Source organism: Schistocerca americana, chromosome 11 (genome assembly GCF_021461395.2).
Source record: "Schistocerca americana isolate TAMUIC-IGC-003095 chromosome 11, iqSchAmer2.1, whole genome shotgun sequence".
Taxonomy (NCBI): domain Eukaryota; kingdom Metazoa; phylum Arthropoda; class Insecta; order Orthoptera; family Acrididae; genus Schistocerca; species Schistocerca americana.
Window position 1 is genome coordinate 204,588,291 of NC_060129.1, and position 20,580 is coordinate 204,608,870.

A 20,580-nucleotide genomic window follows, 5' to 3' on the forward strand; every position below is an offset into this window, starting at 1 on the left:
CATTGCGTGTAAGGACTACGAAGATGAGATACGAGAAATTAGGGCTTATGCGGAGGCACGCAGACAGTCACTTCTCCCTCGCTCTATTTGTGAGTGGAACAGGAAAAGAAACAACTAGTAGTAATACCAGAGAAGGAAAGTTGCTACTCACCATATAGCGGAGATGCCGAGTCACGATAGGCACAATAAAAATGTAGCGGGACTTTGAATCTCGCCGCGCTACACTCGTTCCCTCAGATATAAATTATACTGTCGCAGTGGTACAAGGGCTCGACGGCAGAGAAAATATATAAGAAAATGAAGGTACTAAAATTGTAACCCCTTTTGTTTTCTACCCGCTATTGTCACTTGTGAGCGAAAGCTTAATTTAACTTATTCGCTAATCTTGGTACGATTCAGATGTAAAAACTTATTCGTGTGCAGACATATAGTATTGTGGAAGCTTGTATGAAATTTGGAGGATGGAAGCAGCCGTAAAATATATTGCATTCAAGATCAAGACAGTTTTAATTTGTATACATAGTAATTCCTGGAGGATGAAATTTACTACAAGATTTTGGAGCAACTACGACTTTTTCATGCAGAAATGAAGCAGGTGATTGTTGGAGAACAAGACCTGAACACCGCACGAAAGAAGACATATTAACACGGTAATGAATGAACCCTTATCTATGCCATTTCCCCCTGTTAATCACATTTTGTTATTCTCTGTTCTTTTCAAATAATTTTTGTTGTGGAAATTGGTTTGACTTTTGCTCAGAAACGCCACAAGGACCACCCCGACAATAGCTTTTCTGAATCACGAAGTCCGATTTGCATTTCATTCTTTCCCTTTTTCAAGGTCATTAACGATTTTAAAACCCCCTTTTTATTCACCATTTCTTCCCACATTTTCAGCCTTTTCTTTTTTTTCTGTTCTTTTTTATTAACCACATCAACTGGCGACCGTGACAGGACCAATTGTCGCACCCTGGAGTAGTTTCGAGGCATTTCCTGCCTGCCCTCAGTCCGAATGGCAGGGTGCGGGTGGGCACGCCTCGTCTGCAGCCGGGCTCCCCACCTCCTCAACTACGTCAGTGTGGGGCCCTCCACCCGGCAGTCGTAAGCCGCACTTGCGGGGGAGGAATGCGGTACCGACGTTCGGTACCACACTCTTTAGGGGTCGCAGTTATCGACCGCGGTCCGTACTAGTATCGCCGGACCCGCGAGTCGAGACCAGCGTCGCTCTGCAGCTCGCGACAAGTCTCTAGCGTGCGCTCGGCCACTCTCACTCGGGACGTCGAGTAGGAAAGTAGTAGAGTCTTCAGCTGATAGGAAGCAACCTGTAACAAGGTGCTCAGTTAAAGTACGGTCTATTTGATGCCTCTGTAACTCTCTGTTTGTAATTATATTCCTCCTGACTACAAAGACTCCTGTACGACCAGTCAAGTACAATATATTACTTTTTACCGAAGACTTCTAATTGTTTTAGTCACCGTAGACCCAGAGCGCGCAGCCAGATCCTTATCGACTTCACTGACAAACCTGCTGTATACGCAAAGAGGAAATGTACATTTCTATTCAGCGTCGGCCACCAGTCATTCGCATCGGTGACGATTCGTTCGTCGTTGTCGTCGTAACTTCTACTGCGGTGAATTTTACAACTTACTACGCGGTGGGGAAAAATTTGTTCGAGGAAATGGAGACTGGGTTAAAAAGTGAGAGAAGATTCTGTGAGATAGCTCAATATACACGGATTGTCTGTAACATAATAATTCATATTTACAGCAACGGATCGGCGCTCGTAAATTTTACGAGAAACTTACCTCGAATGTTTCGTCGGGTTCAAGGGGGTCGGAAGAAAACACGAGGGCGTGCGAGTAGCCACGCAGTCGGGTGGCGACTGTGCCGCCGGACCGCAGTACCACGTTCTTCCCGCTGACGGCACCAAACCTGGGAAATGAAAAGCCACCGACCCGGTTACGTAGCTGCTGGGGGTTTCAGAGCTTCACGAAAATCAGACTTGTAACATTAAGGTGACCAGAACGTAATGTTGTTTTTCTGCATTACCGTGTATACACAAATAATTGGTGTGACTGAATTATGTGGAGTTGGCTTTAATTTGTTTTTGTGCTGTGTGTGTGTGTGTGTGTGTGTGTGTGTGTGTGTGTGTCACTCGTTGCGTGTGTTGCTGTTTAAGCACAGCTTTGAATGCCTGATTTTCATGCATGCCCGTCTGGTGGTTTCAGGATGGATGCCCGGCCTCTTCAAGAACAATGACTGAATCAGTTTTCCCTTTTCCTCACTTTGTCACACACCTTCCCGGTGTATGTCCACAGGAGTTCTCCACGACTGGCACGTTACATAAATTCAGCAACACACAAGGAGACACTGCCAAACGTGCACTGGCCGGTCGACCGCGAGGTCACTGTCCGGCCACTCTTCGGGATTTGCTCTCACCGACCTGCCGTTCACTGATGTTTCTGGAGTAGTTTTCCTCTTAAATATCGTGTAAGATTGCAGCTTTGACCTATCGCCCGTTACACACGCCACTGTACACATATGCTTCTCACTGCCACCAGTTTGTTATCGTGACGCCGGATTCCCCTTTCGATGCGCATTACAGATTGCAATAGAACGTAGGAATGTTCACGGCACAAATTTATCACGTATCTGTGAATATACACTACTTTTTCCTCCTAACTGCCCGTAAGCCATTGAGCGACAGTAGTTTACCTCTGGAAGACACTTCCGTTTCAACTGAAAACACTCGACAGACTGCTCCCGGGCTAGCTTTGAAACTGACTGTGCCTAGTTCTTTGCTAAAGCCGTCGTTCAGAGTTGGCACATTTCTCCAGATCCGTACTGTCGCTTCTCCTCTACATAATCGCCGAGACTTTTTCGAGGTTCGGTCACTACGCCTGTCGGCCGTGAAATGTTTGGCGATTACCGTTTATTTCTCAAAGCCACGTTTTGTTTCGTTGCCAGTTGCGAGTACGACCCTCGCTCGCACGATACTTTCTTCCCGCTGCCACGTTTCTGATGTTCTCTGCTTCTTCAGTAAATTTTAGTTTTTCTTTAGCCGCGTACGGGTGATAACGAGAACTTGTAGCCGTAATTGACAAGTTACTATGCAGTTAATGCTTCATTTCTAACCTGCTACTGACACGTCACAGATTGAGGCCCCAACATAGTACGACGGGATTTATTGCCGGAAGCACAGCAGTACTAAACTTACGACAAAAAATCTGTGCACCCAGTTTCTCATCCTTAAATTCGGGAAAAAATATCCACAAATTATTTGTGTGTATATGGTAAATTAAAACAGGTAAATTTTTAACAATTTTTTTATTCTTAATTGACACTGTAAATGTCCTCATTCCCAATAACCTTTTTCCATATAGTGTGCAAATTTAAATGCCAGATCTATAAAAATCAATTTTTTGGACACCATCCAAATGTTCTAATTTTTGACTCTCAGGAAATGTTGTAGCCATCGCAACAAATGGAAATCCAAGAATGTGGTATCGGGTGATCTCACCCGAATTCATTAATTTTTTTCCCCCAAAGTTCATGTCATACTGCCATTTCGAACCATCATGTGGAATAGTATCCCTCCTGTTGACAACTGCTGGGTGCTTTTCAATTAAACATTGATTTACTCCATCCAGTTGTTCACAGCACAGGTTTGGACACAAATGTGCCACTCTTCCTGCACAATGAAAGATTAATACTGGTGCATTATCTACATCTACATTTATACTATGCAAACCAACGTGAAGCACACGGCAGAGGATAGTTAACACAGTACTACACGTCCAGGAGAAATAAGTGCTCTAGTGCCTCCTCAAATGTATCGAGGGACAGGCAAAATTGCGTTAATGAAGTAACTTCTCCTAGTCTCTGGTCTATTTTATGCATGACGCAATACAGGTAATCACTTCATTCAGTATGGATTTTATCTAACAGAAGGAGACCTTTTGCGTTATTGTTGCAAGCATCACATTGCATAACATACAGCAATAAAGCTTTGTCACCTCATTTTAAATGACAGCATAAGCAAAATAGAGATTTACGTAAGATTTCTGCAAAGACAAAAGTTATTTAAATTACTCATCACATACTTTAATGGGAACACTACGGTCTACTGACGTAAGAATGACTATTCTATTGAAAAACTAATTCTTTCAAAAATATTGTCTACAAAAGAAACTTTCAAATTACAGAAACACTGAATATAAATTTTACATTAAGTTAAAAATATTAATTTAAGTAACAAATACTATTCTTTTGTACCATTTAGTTGCCAAAAATGCGGTGCGAACAACTAGGTTACAGACAGACACGAAACATGCCTACTGCAGCTTTAGCCAGTCATATTTTCTGTGTGTTCAGATGTTATTCAGTGGTTTATGAACTATCAACACAAAGAAAGATAAGTACATTCACTTCATACTTGTAATTATTTCTTCCCAGTTGTACGCATGTGGTGCAACATTGGTTTGAAGTTACACAAAAAATGCACTTTTAATCATGCAAGCTGAACTTAACGGTTACAGATTGTCTGCGAAGGAATATTACGTGCTGTAATTAGCTTACACGTGAAACTTCCTGGCAGATTAAAAATGTGTGTCACGTGCACACACAGGAGATGAGGTGCTGGCAGAACTAAAGCTGTGAGTACGGGTTGTGAGTCATGCTTGGGTAGTTCAGTTGGCAGAACACTTGCCTGCAAAAAGCAAAGGTCCCTAGTCTGAGCCTCAATCTGGCACACAGTTTTAGTCTGCCATGAAATTTCATATCAGTGCATACCGGGTGATCAAAAAGTCAGCATAAATTTGAAAACTGAATAAATCACGGAATAATGTAGATAGAGAGGTACAAATTGTTGACACACATGATTGGAGTGACATGGGTTTTCATTAGAACCAAAAAAATACTAAAGTTCAGCAGCATGCCGAGTAGCAGTCTGACGTTTCCGTAATACTGTCGATATTCCGACCCGGAGTTTCCGTCACTTAAAAGAAATACGAGCTTCTTAACTCTGTCATTTCCCACCAATGGCCCCGTGCCCGTAAAACAGATTTTTGCTCACTGTCAGTTGCTCGAGAAAATCGGTGAACGAGCCTGTCCTATACGAGGTGTTCTGAGACGAGTAGTCAGTGTTCGGGAATACGATGGGAATGCCAATTTGAAGTGAGAAACTTTGTAAGGAAATTTGCCCTATCCCAAATGACTAAAATAGCACACATTTACAGCAGCAATGAATATGCAGATACGGTGTACGTTTACTGCTTCTGCGACAGCAGTGCTCCTGCTGCTGCAATCTCAGAATACTGTCGGAGTCTTCCGACACGTCGAATTCCTGACTAGATTGTTTCAAGAGTTTTCAGCATTATTTCTTTCTTTTTTTTTTTTACGAAGCAGGTATTCTTTCGAGTTCCCATTTTTCTTCTGAACATGTAGTTTGACAACCTACAGCTACACACTGGCAAAACGTGCAGCGTACTCCCACTTCTGGCACACGGCGACTATACACGTATCTACGTGCCATGATCTACCATACCTTCCTGCGTCGTCGGCGTTGTCATTGTTGAACCAAGAGGAAAGGCGCATCGATCTTAGAGCGTGAGATATGGTAACCTTAAGTCATTGACAACACACAACGGTCACGGTAACACCTGATTCCAGAATAGCTGCAGTAGTTAGGATCTACCAACTACCCCCTCTCGACCAGGTCCCCAAAACTTAACTCGTAACGAGATCCCTTCGAAGCAAATTGTCATAACGATCGTCTATAAATGCTTCGTACAACGAGAAGAAATGTTACAGTTTATGGAATAATAGCAGATACGACCAAACTCTCTTGTTTCTTCTGTTTTATTTAACGTAACTTTGTTCACGGTTTTATTTCACAGTCACCACTCATTCCCACTCTGATGTAGAGTATATGCGAGTGCCTGAACACTAACTCCCAAGTTCCAACGAAACCCTTTGATGAACAGTTTTGGTTGCTCAAACTGGAGCCCGCTCTCTGCGATATAATTAAAAAAAAAAAAAAAAAAAAAAACAACGGTCTCAATACCGCGTCCCTTGTGGGATGCATATAGATTTATCCCGGAATTGACTGCCCTGTAGGTGTACTCAATTTAATGACCACACTTCACTATCCGCGATTTCGTGTAACTAAATGTCCTTTTATTACTCTGGTTCTATACCGTAGTTATTCATAACTGGCCCCTATATTTTTTCACTACGCACAATCAGCACTTGTTTATTTCTAAGAGTAAACAAAAAAAATGACGCCGTATCATCAGCTTCGTCGATATAAAGAAAAAACACCTCAATATGCCCAATTTTACCTCTTCTTATAGGATCGACTACCTTACTCATTAATTTACTACATATTATTTCCAATAACACTAAACAGGTATCGCCGTTACATTTTAATTGTATTCAAAAGCATGTTGTTATTATTATTATGACCGACCAAATCTTAACAAATCATGCAGCGTGCGTTTTTAACGATAGGTTTACCCTTGCCCAGACTTCATTCATGCAATATTATATATAAATATACAGACAGGACCGAAAGATCGATCTCTCTACCATAACCAATAGAGGCAAATACTCTATTCAAGTTCCGTTACATCTATCTTGACTCGTATTGTTACAACAACAATGTCGATGTTGAGCACAACGTGCAAAAACTAGAACACGTGTCCACAATCTCCACTTTGTCACTAAGTCCCACGACTCAAATTTTGTTACCTGTCAAATGACAACTGTCACTCGCTTCCATTAATACTGTTCACTGACAAAGGCACATTTACACGGAACGGAGTCGATGACGTACGCAATAACTGTCGAGGGTTGCAGGGATATCCACACGCTGCAGTAGAAGTCAATTTTTTGATCAACGTTTGCAGCATCACAATTAGAAACATGTCGACATACACATTTTACGAGAGTGAGTGGTGGGACAGAATTACTCGCATTTTTTGGAAAATTCGTTTGTCGTACATGTTGAAGACGTTCCTTTGGCCACGTGCACTTCAACGTACTTTCGGCACGACAGAGCTGCTCCACATTTTATCAGACGAGGGAATCGACATCCCACTTACACTTACTCTAATCGTTGGACATTTTGTCATATCATAGTACAATTAACTGGTCACCTATATCACCACATTTTTCACCATTAGATTTTTGTACATAGTACCAGACGAAGTCTGAGGCGTACATAAGAACTGCCGAGTTACAGTGTGGACACTGCTGCCCCATTTAGGGAAAGTGGAGAGGCACCCGGACAAGTGACCCGAAAGTTCGACAGAGAGTGCGGAAATGGTGTAGTTGACAGTGGAACATCTGAACATTAATTGTGAACTGTACAACCCCTGAAATGTAATGTGCATCGGAAAAGCACGTTGTAATGTTTACTAATTGTTGCGTAAAACTGACAATGTACTGAAGAAAATAAGTTACAATGCATATTAAATGTGATCCATCTCAGAAACCGTTCGGAATGGAGAATATCTCCATACGAAGCCCTTTTCTTCAAATGCTTCCAGTCATATCCCGGAACACTAACCATTCCTCCTTTGAGATCCTGTATAATCGTACCTTCATTAATACGAGGGGCATTCAATAAGTGATCAAACACATTTTTCTGAAAGCGTGTCAGATTTATTCAGAATTCCAATACACCACATTATTCCCCAATCTTACAGCTACAAATGCCATTTTTCAACATAATCTCCATGTGATGTGATAGCCACGTTACGAGGGGTGTCCCGCGTGCCCGCACGGTACGTCTCTACCGGTCGACGTCAGAGCCGACGTATCGCTGCACCGATAACCTCCCCACCACCCACACACTACGTCTCAAAGAGCACGTCCTCCGTCGGGCCGAACAGGTGGAAATCGGAAGGTGGGGCAGCGACGAACCCGGCGGGCACGCAACTTCGAGTACCCCGACTGGTGGAAGTGTCGGCAATGTCGACAGACACACAGTTGTGCACTCAAACGAGTGCGTCTGCACGTTCTGACACTGCAGGAGTCACAGCCGGGCGGACAGGTTTTCTCGAGCTCGTCGTGACGGTGGCAGACGTCTCGCCCGCCACTCGCCCGGCTTTTGTTCGGTGCCAGGTCTCCGTACGTATTCCGGAAATGCATACGAATATGTGCAACACACACTGTTTTCTGCCAAAAGAAACCCGATCGCAGGTCGCCACCCGGAACGCGCCTCCGTTACAGACAGCATTTCGGCGCCACCTATCGGAACTTCTCAAAACCTATCGGTGATTGAGTGGGAACATTCCACGATGTCCTACAACCAGTTTAACATTCTTTCAACTGGAAAAAAAAAAAAAAAGGGGGGGGTGTCACATTACTTATTGTACGCTCCTCGGAACTATCGGCACCGGACTGGGCCGAGAGCCGTTTGCAATGTAACGGTACTTTGACTACCGCGCCTCCACCAGAGCAAAGATGTGATTTACGATCGCGCATGCAGAAGAGCGCTGCACCAGCGACAGATTTTTGTAAGTAATTTTGATCTTTTTTTTTACTTTCGCGTAGGTGCTTGTTTTAACAACTAGTTCGTTACTCTCTTGTTATCTTGTCTTCATACGTTTAAGACGTGTATTTTTCGGCGTTGATTTTAAAGAGTGATTTTAATTGGAAATTAAAACTATATTACGAAACGAACACACGGCGTTTTCAAGTCATTTCAGTAGTGATTCGCAATGGTTATCGCCAAATTTATAAATTAATCCAGACAGTGAGAACTTCAAGAAATTTTCATCAGACGGAGAACAAGAGGACCGGCGAACAATGAAAAAAAGGACATCCTACAAGAAAATCGAGAAGTATTCCAGACGCAGCCACAAAGACTATATTATAATAGATACTACGTTTCTGACAGAATTATAAGGTAAATGTCAACTTATTTCTGATGCTATTGCCTTACAGTCCCTTTTTGTAGTGTTCCGGAACCGGTCTGCCATTCACGGTCAAATTACAGCAGTATCTCAATCAGTAATACGAAGTCCGCCTTATCCGTAACTTATTCCATCAAAATTCAAAACCCAATGAGATTTTCTATTTTGTATTTTCACGGCAGAACCCCAAGGAAAGGAAACACTACATCAAGTCCAGACATATTCCTTCTGACTGACCACCTCGATCCACAACTTTCAAGATGTCACAGCAGAAGACAGAGTCTAATTCAGCACGACCGACGTCCTCAAACACCGTGCCGTCCGACAGGGAGGAGGTCACCCCGTTCGAGTCCGCACGCGCCCTCCGCCGCACGCCTCACCTGTGGCAGGAGTCGGCGGGCACCGCCGTCTGGCTGCTCGGGCCCAGCGTCTCGCTCGCATTGCCGCCGCCCACGGTCGTCGGAGTCGTCTCCGTTGTCAGCTGTTCGCAAATACAAATACCGTGAGTACACTGCCGTACGGATGTGAACAAATAATATCTATCGACACGTACTACAAACAGTGAGCAAGTGAACTTCGTTCAGCCGTAAGACAGGAGCAAACTGTGATAAACGGAGTGGCTTATATACACAGGCTCTGTATATCCTGCAACATTCCCAGCATGTATATGCCGAGATGTGGTGGACACTATAGCATAATTTAGCCCCTGCCACTAATTTTGGATACGGTGAAGGAAAAGGTTTTCCCAAAGGATGTAGAAACTCATCAGGCAGGCTCACTTTATGTTCCTGAGATGAGGGCCAGATATATGGCACCGACGGGAAAATTTTCTGAAAAATATTACAGAGTTATGAGGAGACTGGATTTCTAGCCAGTTCTGAACCAGTTACATCAGATTTCAGGAATTTATTTCACTTTACAATGGTAATGCACAGTTGCCAAATATCCACAGACTGTCCGTAATTGTTACAGGAGTATGACATTCACTACAGAGTTACGAGAAGTGATATTCCAGAAAAATCGGAGAAGATACTGTTTACATTTCACTAACCTTGTGCTACTGAAATGTTTTATACACTGTAATTATTTCATTCCTTAGTAGGCAGCAAATCCAAACGAATCCACATGTTTTTAAGACAGGTTATGCTCAGCGATAACAAAAATTTTCTTGTTCAACATGTGAGAGTTTAAAGAAGAGGAATAAAATTGCTTTTGAAGCAAGCGACGTCACAAGGTTTGAGGCATTCGCCCATAAGCTGTTGTGATTTTTCTGTCCAGGTGACATCGCAATATGTGCGGTGCACCCATTTATCTGTATTTAACAATACGCACCACCCTGGCACTATTATAGCAATGGCTGTCTCTCTAAACTTTTTTTTTAATTGTGCGAGGATTGAATTACACTCCTGGAAATTGAAATAAGAACACCGTGAATTCATTGTCCCAGGAAGGGGAAACTTTATTGACACATTCCTGGGGTCAGATACATCACATGATCACACTGACAGAACCAAAGGCACATAGACACAGGCAACAGAGCATGCACAATGTCGGCACTAGCACAGTGTATATCCACCTTTCGCAGCAATGCAGGCTGCTATTATCCCATGGAGACGATCGTAGAGATGCTGGATGTAGTCCTGTGGAACGGCTTGCCATGCCATTTCCACCTGGCGCCTCAGTTGGACCAGCGTTCGTGCTGGACGTGCAGACTGCGTGAGACGACGCTTCATCCAGTCCCAAACATGCTCAATGGAGGACAGATCCGGAGATCTTGCTGGACAGGGTAGTTGACTTACACCTTCTAGAGCACGTTGGGTGGCACGGGATACATGCGGACGTGCATTGTCATGTTGGAACAGCAAGTTCCCTTGCCGGTCTAGGAATGGTAGAACGATGGGTTCGATGACGGTTTGGATGTACCGTGCACTATTCAGTGTCCCCTCGACGATCACCAGTGGTGTATGGCCAGTGTAGGAGATCGCTCCCCACACCATGATGCCGGGTGTTGGCCCTGTGTGCCTCGGTCATATGCAGACCTGATTGTGGCGCTCACCTGCACGGCGCCAAACACGCATACGACCATCATTGGCACCAAGGCAGAAGCGACTCTCATCGCTGAAGACGACACGTCTCCATTCGTCTCCTCCATTCACGCCTGTCGCGACACCACTGAAGGCGGGCTGCACGATGTTGGGGCGTGAGCGGAAGACGGCCTAACGGTGTACGGGACCGTAGCCCACCTTCATGGAGACGGTTGCGAATGGTCCTCGCCGATACCCCAGGAGCAACAGTGTCCCTAATTTGCTGGGAAGTGGCGGTGCGGTCCCCTACGGCACTGCGTAGGATCCTACAGTCTTGGCGTGCATCCGTGCATTGCTGCGGTCCGGTCCCAGGTCGATGGGCACGTGCACCTTCCGCCAACCACTGGCGACAACATCGATGTATTGTGGAGACCTCACGCCCCACGTGTTGAGCAATTCGGCGGTACGTCCACCCGGCCTCCCGCATGCCCACTATACGCCCTCGCTCAAAGTCCATCAACTGCACATACGGTTCACGTCCACACTGTCGCGGCATGCTACCAGTGTTAAAGACTGCGATGGAGCTCTGTATGCCACGGCAAACTGGCTGACACTGACGGCGGCAGTGCACAAATGCTGCGCAGCTAGCGCCATTCGACGGCCAACACCACGGTTCCTGGTGTGTCCGCTGTGCCGTGTGTGTGATCATTGCTTGTACAGCCCTCTCGCAGTGTCCGGAGCAAGTATGGTGGGTCTGACACACTGGTGTCAATGTGTTCTTTTTTCCATTTCCAGGAGTGTATTATACACTCATGAAATTATTTGTAAGTTTGTGATATCATCTGTGTTCAGTTGTTTTATTTGTCTCTTTAGAATCCATAAAAACAGCACATATAAGAACGGATTTACTCAATGTTAATTCTTTGTCATCAGCTGTTTTAGGTATACATGTACTGCCTGTTGGTGACACAGGAAAGTTTTTGCCAGGCCGAGACTCGACCCCGTATTTCCCGCCTATTGTGTGTGGTCACAATAACCACTTAGGATGCCCGTGCACACCCCACAAACTGGTCTAAATATACACATACCACACTGTCTGCATCCCCTCACACTTGCAACATTACTCAGATTCCCACAATAGAAAGAATCAGACTGTGTGTTCAATGTGATTATTGTCATTTTGCCTGTCTAGGCTTTAATACTTATTTTACAATGTCATTTCTTTATACATGCATCATGCATGCATGCATGACTGTAGGCACAGACACTGTTAAATAAGTGCAAAATAAGATCATAAGTATTGTTTTAAATGAATATAATAGAGGGAAACATTCCACGTGGGAAAAATATATCTAAAAACACAGATGATGTGACTTACCGAACGAAAGTGCTGGCAGGTCGATAGACACACAAACAAACACAAACATACACATGAAATTCAAGCTTTCGCAACAAACTGTTGCCTCATCAGGAAAGAGGGAAGGAGAGGGAAAGACGAAAGGATGTGGGTTTTAAGGGAGAGGGTAAGGAGTCATTCCAATCCCGGGAGCGGAAAGACTTACCTTAGGGGGAAAGAAGGGGGTAAACACTCGCGCACACACACACATATCCATCCGAACACACACACACACACACACACACACACACACACACACCCATCCGTACATACACAGACTGGTGTCTGTGTATGTTCGGATGGATATGTGTGTGTGTGTGGGTGATTGCGCGCGAGTGTATACCCCTTCTTTCCCCCTAAGGTAAGTCTTTCCGCTCCCGGGATTGGAATGACTCCTTACCCTCTCCCTTAAAACCCACATCCTTTCGTCTTTCCCTCTCCTTCCCTCTTTCCTGATGATGCAACAGTTTGTTGCGAAAGCTTGAATTTTGTGTGTGTGTTTGTGTATCTATCGACCTGCCAGCACTTTCGTTCGGTAAGTCACATCATCTGTGTTTTTAGATATATAAGTATTGCTTTAGTTATGTTGAGTGTATATTGCTTTTGCAGTATCTGAAAATTACAGAAATGTTTCTGAAGCACCCTTGATATTTACTAAACTAATTTTTAGCTTTTTCCTCTTCAGATGATTTTTTCGTTTACAATCGTTTTTATTCCTCGAAAATCCTCTTTATTTAGAGTCACACAGTGACTGGAATGTAGCGGTCAGAAGCCTGAATCGGAATTCTAATTTTTAAAATTTTCTGGGGGGGAGGGCCCCCAAGAACCCCCTCCATACTTGCCACAAAGTTTCTGACAGCTGCTATGGTAATGGATCCCTGAAACCCACTGTGCTGTGCGTGCAAAAACTTAACCGAGCAGTATTTCATTATTTAAAGCATTAAAAAGCAAGAAACTATCCTGTGTTCCAGGACTAATAGTTTCTTCGTTGGGGAAGAGATTCAGACAGGCTGGTGAATGTTAAGAAATAGAGGCAGGAGTACTAAAGCTGTGTACGTCTGCGGTTACTTTTTTACGATCACCTGTAAAGACTTAGGCACCTGCCGCACCTGCGAAGCAATTTTCCGACACCCTCCCCACAAAATGTTAATGCCGAAGAACTGAAACTAGCCTCAACATCGTCTCAAAGCTTTTCGTTACTTTGGAAGTGCTGTCCTCTCCCAGCCACTTCTTCAGTTCGGGAAACAATTCCGTAAGTCACTCACGGCATCGTCACTCTTAAGGTTTTTTCAGTGCGACTGGCTCGTCCTCCAAAAAACGAATTCCTGCTGCAATACACCCGACGGCTAGCAGAAATTGAAAGATACTTTGCAATTCCGTCTCTGCGGAAGAATCGATCGGAGAGGCCCGATTTACCGACTGCAGCTCGCCAGAGACCGAAGCCCCTAACGTGGCAGTCACGGGAGAGAGTAGTGTGGGAGATTCGCAGTCGCCTACCGCCCACACCGCCTGCCGCTCGTCCGCTGCCCGTACCGTGCAATTGAGGTCAGGGACAGGCAGCGGGAAACCTCATACGTCAGGGGGAAGAGTCATCAATAGTGAAATTAAGGCTCGGGAGAAAAAACGAGAAGAGCCGTAATACCATTTCTCAACTGCCCTCTCTGGTGCCTCTCCTTCCATCTTTGCTACGCTTGCCCTCGTTACAAGTGGGTGCGTCCCGTAGTGGGATCTGCATTACCTGGCCTTCCTGTCTGTAGATGCCGACTCGAGAAGTGGCCACAACCTGGAGAAGGGGCTGTCACGGTGGCCCTGCCCCGGAAAATTTTTAGACGTCAGAAGCCCGATTTAGGCCTCTACGCAATATTTCAGTTGCTTTTTAGCCAAAAATAAAGAAGATTTTCTAGGACTAAAAACAACTGTAAATAAAAACTTCAGGTTAACTGCAAATGGCTAAATATTAGTTTAACTTTTTCATTTTCCTTCTTACTGCAATCGTGCTAAGCAAATCTGGGCTACTAGTACTCGGAACATTTACAAACGCTTCCACCCAATTAGTTTTTCTGTTTCACTCGCCGTTTAACTGAACGACACCATCTGTGCCACACACGTCTTTATCGTAACTTAACAATCGACAAAGGAACAGACAAAACATCTATTTGCTTGCATTTTTGGGAAAACTACTAAAAAAAACACGATATACGCAGTGTTTTTGAATCCTAAGAAGACTAATAAAATCACCAAACGAAAATAATGTCACAAAATCACCAAAAATTTCATCCGCCTTTAACACTTTACTCGTGGCAGTGGGACGGGGGAAATTAATAACAATAATGAAGAAGACGGGCATTACTATCATCGAATCAGTGCGTGTATTATTAAGATGAATAGATAGGCCAAATGAACATCTTGTGACATCACTTCATTACGAAAACTGCAACACCTTACAGACAGGTGCCTCGAGATTGTGACATTGCTTGGATTCAAAGCAGTTTTGTTACTATCTTTTAACCTGTGGTGGTGGAATCGTCCACAAACAGGTTTAGTGCGTACTCGTGAAGAAAATCATTACAATCTATAATGATTACTGAAATGTAAACAATATGTTTTCTAATGTTTTAAAACATCAAACTGAAAAATGTCGTTCTTTAGTACGACAGTGATTTGAAAAGTTCTCAGAATTACCACGAGAGGTTGGCGCTGACGTAGCAAGTTGTTCGTGTGATATTCGTTGGACTGTTGGCTGTAAACACGTGCCACGTCAGTGCTCTCGGAAGAGAGCCGTGACGGTGACGTGGCTCTGGTGTTGTTCCCGCACAGTGATTTGCAAAGATGCGAAAAAAATTGAGATTCGAGCAGTGATTAAGTACTTCGAACAGCAAGGTATGGAAGCAAAAGGACATTCCTGCAATTTCCAGAATACACTGGGGGATTCTGCCCCTTCATATTCACCTGATGCCAAGTGGACAAATGAATTTAAATTTGGTCGGGAGAGCTTAGATGATAGTCCTCACAGTGGTCAACCGAGATTTGTCACTACTCCAGAAATCATTGCAAAAGTGCACAAAATGGTTACGGAGGATCACCAATTGAAAATGCGTGAATTTGCTCGCGCTTGCCAGATCGCCGTGGCAAATTTACACGAACTAAGGTACGAATTGCTGCCACACCTGCCTTATTCACCTGATATGGCTCCATCAGAGTTGCATCTTTTCCCAAAACTGAAAATTTTTCTGGTGAACAAACATTCACTTCAAGTGAAGAATTGATAGCCGGAGTTGACAACTATTTTGCAGGCCTGGAGGAAACTCATTTTTGAGATGGGATCAAGGCACTGGAACATCGTTGGACGAAGTGCATTAATCTACAATGAGACTACATGGAAAAATAAAAAATGTTTCAGTGATGTATGTACTTTTTTTCTAATATGTTCCGAGAACCTTTCAATCTACCCTCGTAACTTTCCATAATTACATAATTAAGTTGATAAATCCATAACAACTACAGACAATATGTAACTGTTAGCAGCCAAGCCTTTTTAAAGTTATCAACACCCCTGCCCCACTAACTGAATTATTAACTCTGAAAGCCGGGCAGTGTATCACTTGCGTAGTGGTATCAATACACACACACAAATGTCATGTCATGAGGGTAAATTCTGACAGCGTGATTACACAAAATGAGGACTAACTGCACAAAACAATCCACGACAGATTAAGGAGCAAGAAAGACCAAGTTGACGTACGGCCAAAAAATGCACCCCGAGGGAGGTACACACAATACAAGCTGGAGGAAAAATATTTCCGACTGTGACCTCAGGCGCACAGACTACCAGTGTGGGACTGGAAGGGGGAGTTTCAGACAAAGCAGTCTGGTAGCCCCCATCGTTTTGTTTTCCTACCCCAATAGTCAGCAAATTTTTCCCAAATTCATTATATTTCCAAAATACACATTTGTGTAGTACGTATAGTAGACACATGAAAACTTCAGTTTCATAGGCAGGCTTAGCGCTAAATCCAACTTTATCAATCAAATCATTCATTTGATTGTTCTGAATCCACGGTGTTATCAGTTTGGCAAGAGAGCACACTGATTACAAAGCATCATTAACTGAAAATATTCATATACCTATGAGTACTGATTTTGTATTGTATTTCTATACAATGACCTATACCATTCTCCAGCACAATCTTCCAGCTTTCAAGTAATACATTGTATTTTTTCTGAAATTAATAATCTTGTGTGTCGACTGAATTTCAGGTTCATAGAGGCTACCACTTTTCATCCTAAAATGCAACTATACACTTTTGTTAGCTTAATGTTTCTGTACAGTTTGACATACAGCAATTATTAATTAATTTAGTAATTAATAACTACACAAAATTTACCATAATTTACAATACAGTGCTCATACGTGTAAATGAGCAGATTCACAATGCAGAAGAAAAATAATGTCCATGTACTTTGTACATTTAAAATTCTGTTGGTTCTTGTATTTCATCAAAAACAGTAAATTACAATCTAACCAAATTGTAAAGCATCATGTCATTTTCAAGACAACAGTTTGTTCCTAAACCACTTTTTATAAGAACCGCCCCTACCACAAAAAAGTCAATCTGCAGTGAGTTTTCAACTGAACCAGACTTGTGTGCCTGAGTTAAGTTACTGCACCTGGGGTGCAACTTTTAAACTGTGCCGGTGTACTGTGAACCGATTAGAGTGAAAAGCTTTTCCTCGCGAATACGACTACACAGCGGAAGTTAACAGACTTTGAATGTGGAATAGTAGGGAGAGCAGTTCAGAAACTGGTAGGAAATTCAATATTCTGATATCCGCAGTGTCATGAGCATGGTGAGAATACCCAATTTCAGGTACTGCATCTGACCACACACACTGCAACAGCGAACGGCCTTCACTTACCGAGCATTTGTGTATAGCTGTCAGCGTTAACAGATAAGCGACAATAAGTGGAACAACCACAGAAATCAATGTGGGACAAACGTATCTGTTAGGACAACTGTAACATTTCGAGTCAAGATAGATGTAATGGAACTTGAATAGCGTATTTGCCTCTATTGGTTATCGTAGAGAGAGCGATCTTTTGGTCGTCTGTATATTTATATACAATATTGCATGAATAAAGGCTGGGCGAGGGTAAAGCTACCATTAAAACCGAACGCCGCGCGATTTGTTACTATTTGGTCGGTCATAATAATAATAACATGCTTTTGAATACAATTAAAATATAACGGCGATACCTGTTTAGTGTTATTGGAAATAATATGTAGTAAATTAATGAGTAAGGTAGCCGATCTTATAAGAAGAGGTAAAATTGGGCATATTGAGGTGTTTCGCTTTATATCGACGAAGCCGATGATGCGGCGTCATTTTTTTTTCATTTACTCTTAGAAATAAACAAGTAAAGAAGTGCTAATTGTGCGTAGTGAAAAAATATAGGGGCGAGTTTTAAATAATTACGGTATACAATCAGAGTAAAAAAAAAGGGACATTTAGTTACACGAAATTGCGGATAGTGAAGTGTGGTCATTAAATTGATTACACCTACAGGGCGGTCAATTCCGGCATAAATATATACACATATCACGAGGGACGCGATATTGAGACCCCCCCCCCCCCCCCCCTTTTTTTTTTTTTTATCGCAGAGAGCAGGCTCCAATTTATGAAAAGGAGAAAAACTGTATCATTAGCATTGAATCTTGGTGTCAAGCAACCAAAACTTTTTATCAAAGGGTTTCGGTGAATGAGTGGTGAATGCGAAATAAAACTGTGAACAAAGTTATTTTAAATAAAACAGAAGAAAAAAGATAGTTTGGTCGTACCTGTTATTATTCCATAAACTGTAACATTTCTTCTCATTGTACGAAGCCTTTATAGACGACCGTTATGACAATTTGCTTCGAAGGGATCTCGTTACGAGTTAAGTTTTGGGGACCTGGTCGAGAGGGGGTAGTTGGTAGATCCTAACTACTGCAGCTATTCTGGAATCAGGTGCTACCGTGACCGTTGTGTGTTGTCAGTGGCTTAAGGTCATCATATCTCATGCTCTAAGATCGACGCGCCTTTCCTCTTGGTATAACGGTGCCTCACGGCAACAACGACGGCGCCGACGACGAAGGAAGATACGATATACTGTGACCATATCAGTTGGGCCCTAGACAACTGGAAAACCAGTGTCCAGTCAGCCGAGTCCCAATTTAAGTCGGTAGTAACTGACGGTGACGCAGATGCCACAAAGCTACAGACCCGGGTTGTCGACAATGCACTGTACGAGCAGGTGGCGGCTCGGTAATGGTGTAGCCCGTGTTTATGTTGAATGGAATCGATTGTTGAATGGGAACGGTTACGTATGGCTAATCGGAGACCATTTGCCGCCATTTGTGGACTTCACATTCCCAAAGAACAGCGGAATTTTCACAGACGACAGTGCACCACATCACCAGACCGCAACCATTCGCAAATGGATCGAAGAACATCTCGAGCAATTCGAGCGAACAATCTGTCAAACATTTACAGGACACGACTGAGAGACCAGTTCGTGCACAAAATCTTGCACCGCAGTTGTGGACGGTTATAGAGGCGACACGGCTCAAAATTCCTTGAGGGGATTCCCGACAGCTCACCGAGGCCGCGCCATTCGAGTTGCTGCATTATGCCGTGCAAAAACAGGTGCGACGCAATATTAGGTGTTCCTCAATTTTTGTCACCTCAGTTATTGTTGTTGTTGTGGTCCTCAGTCCCGAGACTGGTTTGATGCAGCTCTCCATGCTACTCTATCCTGTGCAAGCTTCTTCATCCCCCAGTACCTACTGCAACCCACATCCTTCTGAATCTGCTTGGTGTATTCATCTCTTGGTCTCCCTCTACGATTTTTACCATCCACGTGATCCCTTGATGCCTCAGAAGATGTCCTACCAACCGATCCCTTCTTCTAGTCAAGTTGTGCACAAGCTGCTCTTCCCCCCAATTCTATTCATTACCTCCTCATTAGTTATGTGATCTACCCATCTAATCTTCAGCATTCTTCTGTAGCACCACATTTCGAAAACTTCTATTCTCTCCTTGTCTAAGCTATTTATCGTCCACGTTTCACTTCCATACACGGCTACACTCCATACAAATACTTTCAGAAACTACTTCCCGACACTTAAATCTATACTCCATGTTAACAAATTTCTCTTCTTCAGAAACTCTTTCCTTGCCATTGCCAGTCTACATTTTATATGCTCTCTACTTCGACCACCCTGAGTTATTTTTCTCCCCAAATAGCAAAACTCATTTACTACTTTAAGTGTCTCATTTCCTAATCTAATTCCCTCAGCATCACCCGACGTAATTCGACTACATTCCATTATCCTCGTTTTGCTTTTGTTGATGTTCATCTTATATCCTCCTTTCAAGACATTATCCATTCTGCTCAACTGCTCTTCCAAGTCCTTTGCTGTCTCTGACAGAACTACAATGTCATCGGCAAACCTCAACGTTTTTATTTCTTCTCCATGGACTTTAATACCTACTCCGTTTTTTTCTTTTGTTTCCTTTACTGCTTGCTCAATGTACAGATTGAATAACATCGGCGAGAGGCTACAACCCTGTCTCACTCCCTTTCCAACCAAGGCTTCCCTTTCATGTCCCTCGACTCTTATACCTGCCATCTGGTTTCTGTACAAATTGTAAATTGCCTTTCGCTCCCTGTATTTTACCCCTGCCACCTTTAGAATGTGAAACAGAGTATTCCAGTCAACATTGTCAAAAGCTTTCTCTAAGTCTACAAATGCTAGAAACGTAGGTTTGCCTTTCCTTAATCTTTCTTCTAAGATAAGTTGTAGGGTCAGTATTGCCTCACGTGTTCCAACATTTCTACGGAATCCAAACTGATCTTCGCCGAGGTCGGCTCCTACCAGTTTTTCCATTCGTCTGTAAAGAATTCGCGTTAGTATATTGCAGCTGTGACTTATTAAAGTGATAGTTCTGTAATTTTCACATCTGTCAACACCTGCTTTCTTTGGGATTGGAATTATTATATTCTTCTTGAAGTCTGACGGTATTTCACCTGTCTCATACATCTTGCTCACCAGATGGTAGAGTTTTGTCAGGACTGGCTCTCCCACGGCCGTCAGTAGTTCCAATGGAATATTGTCTACTCCGGGGGCCTTGTTTCGACTCAGGTCTTTGAGTGCTCTGTCAAACTCTTCACGCAGTATCCTATCTCCCATTTCATCTT

General features: G+C 43.3%; 1 protein-coding gene across 1 annotated transcript in view; it reads right to left on the bottom strand.

Moving 5' to 3' along the window:
* Positions 1-20,580, bottom strand: part of LOC124553563 (neuralized-like protein 4) — a 282,401-nt gene that overhangs the window by 132,674 nt on the left and 129,147 nt on the right. Inside the window, exons 17-18 of the mRNA XM_047127409.1 lie at positions 9,302-9,402; positions 1,806-1,932 (exon numbers count right to left, since the gene is read on the bottom strand). Of these exons, the coding sequence (XP_046983365.1) occupies positions 1,806-1,932; positions 9,302-9,402 (228 nt within the window). The remainder of the gene's footprint in view (positions 1-1,805; positions 1,933-9,301; positions 9,403-20,580) is intronic.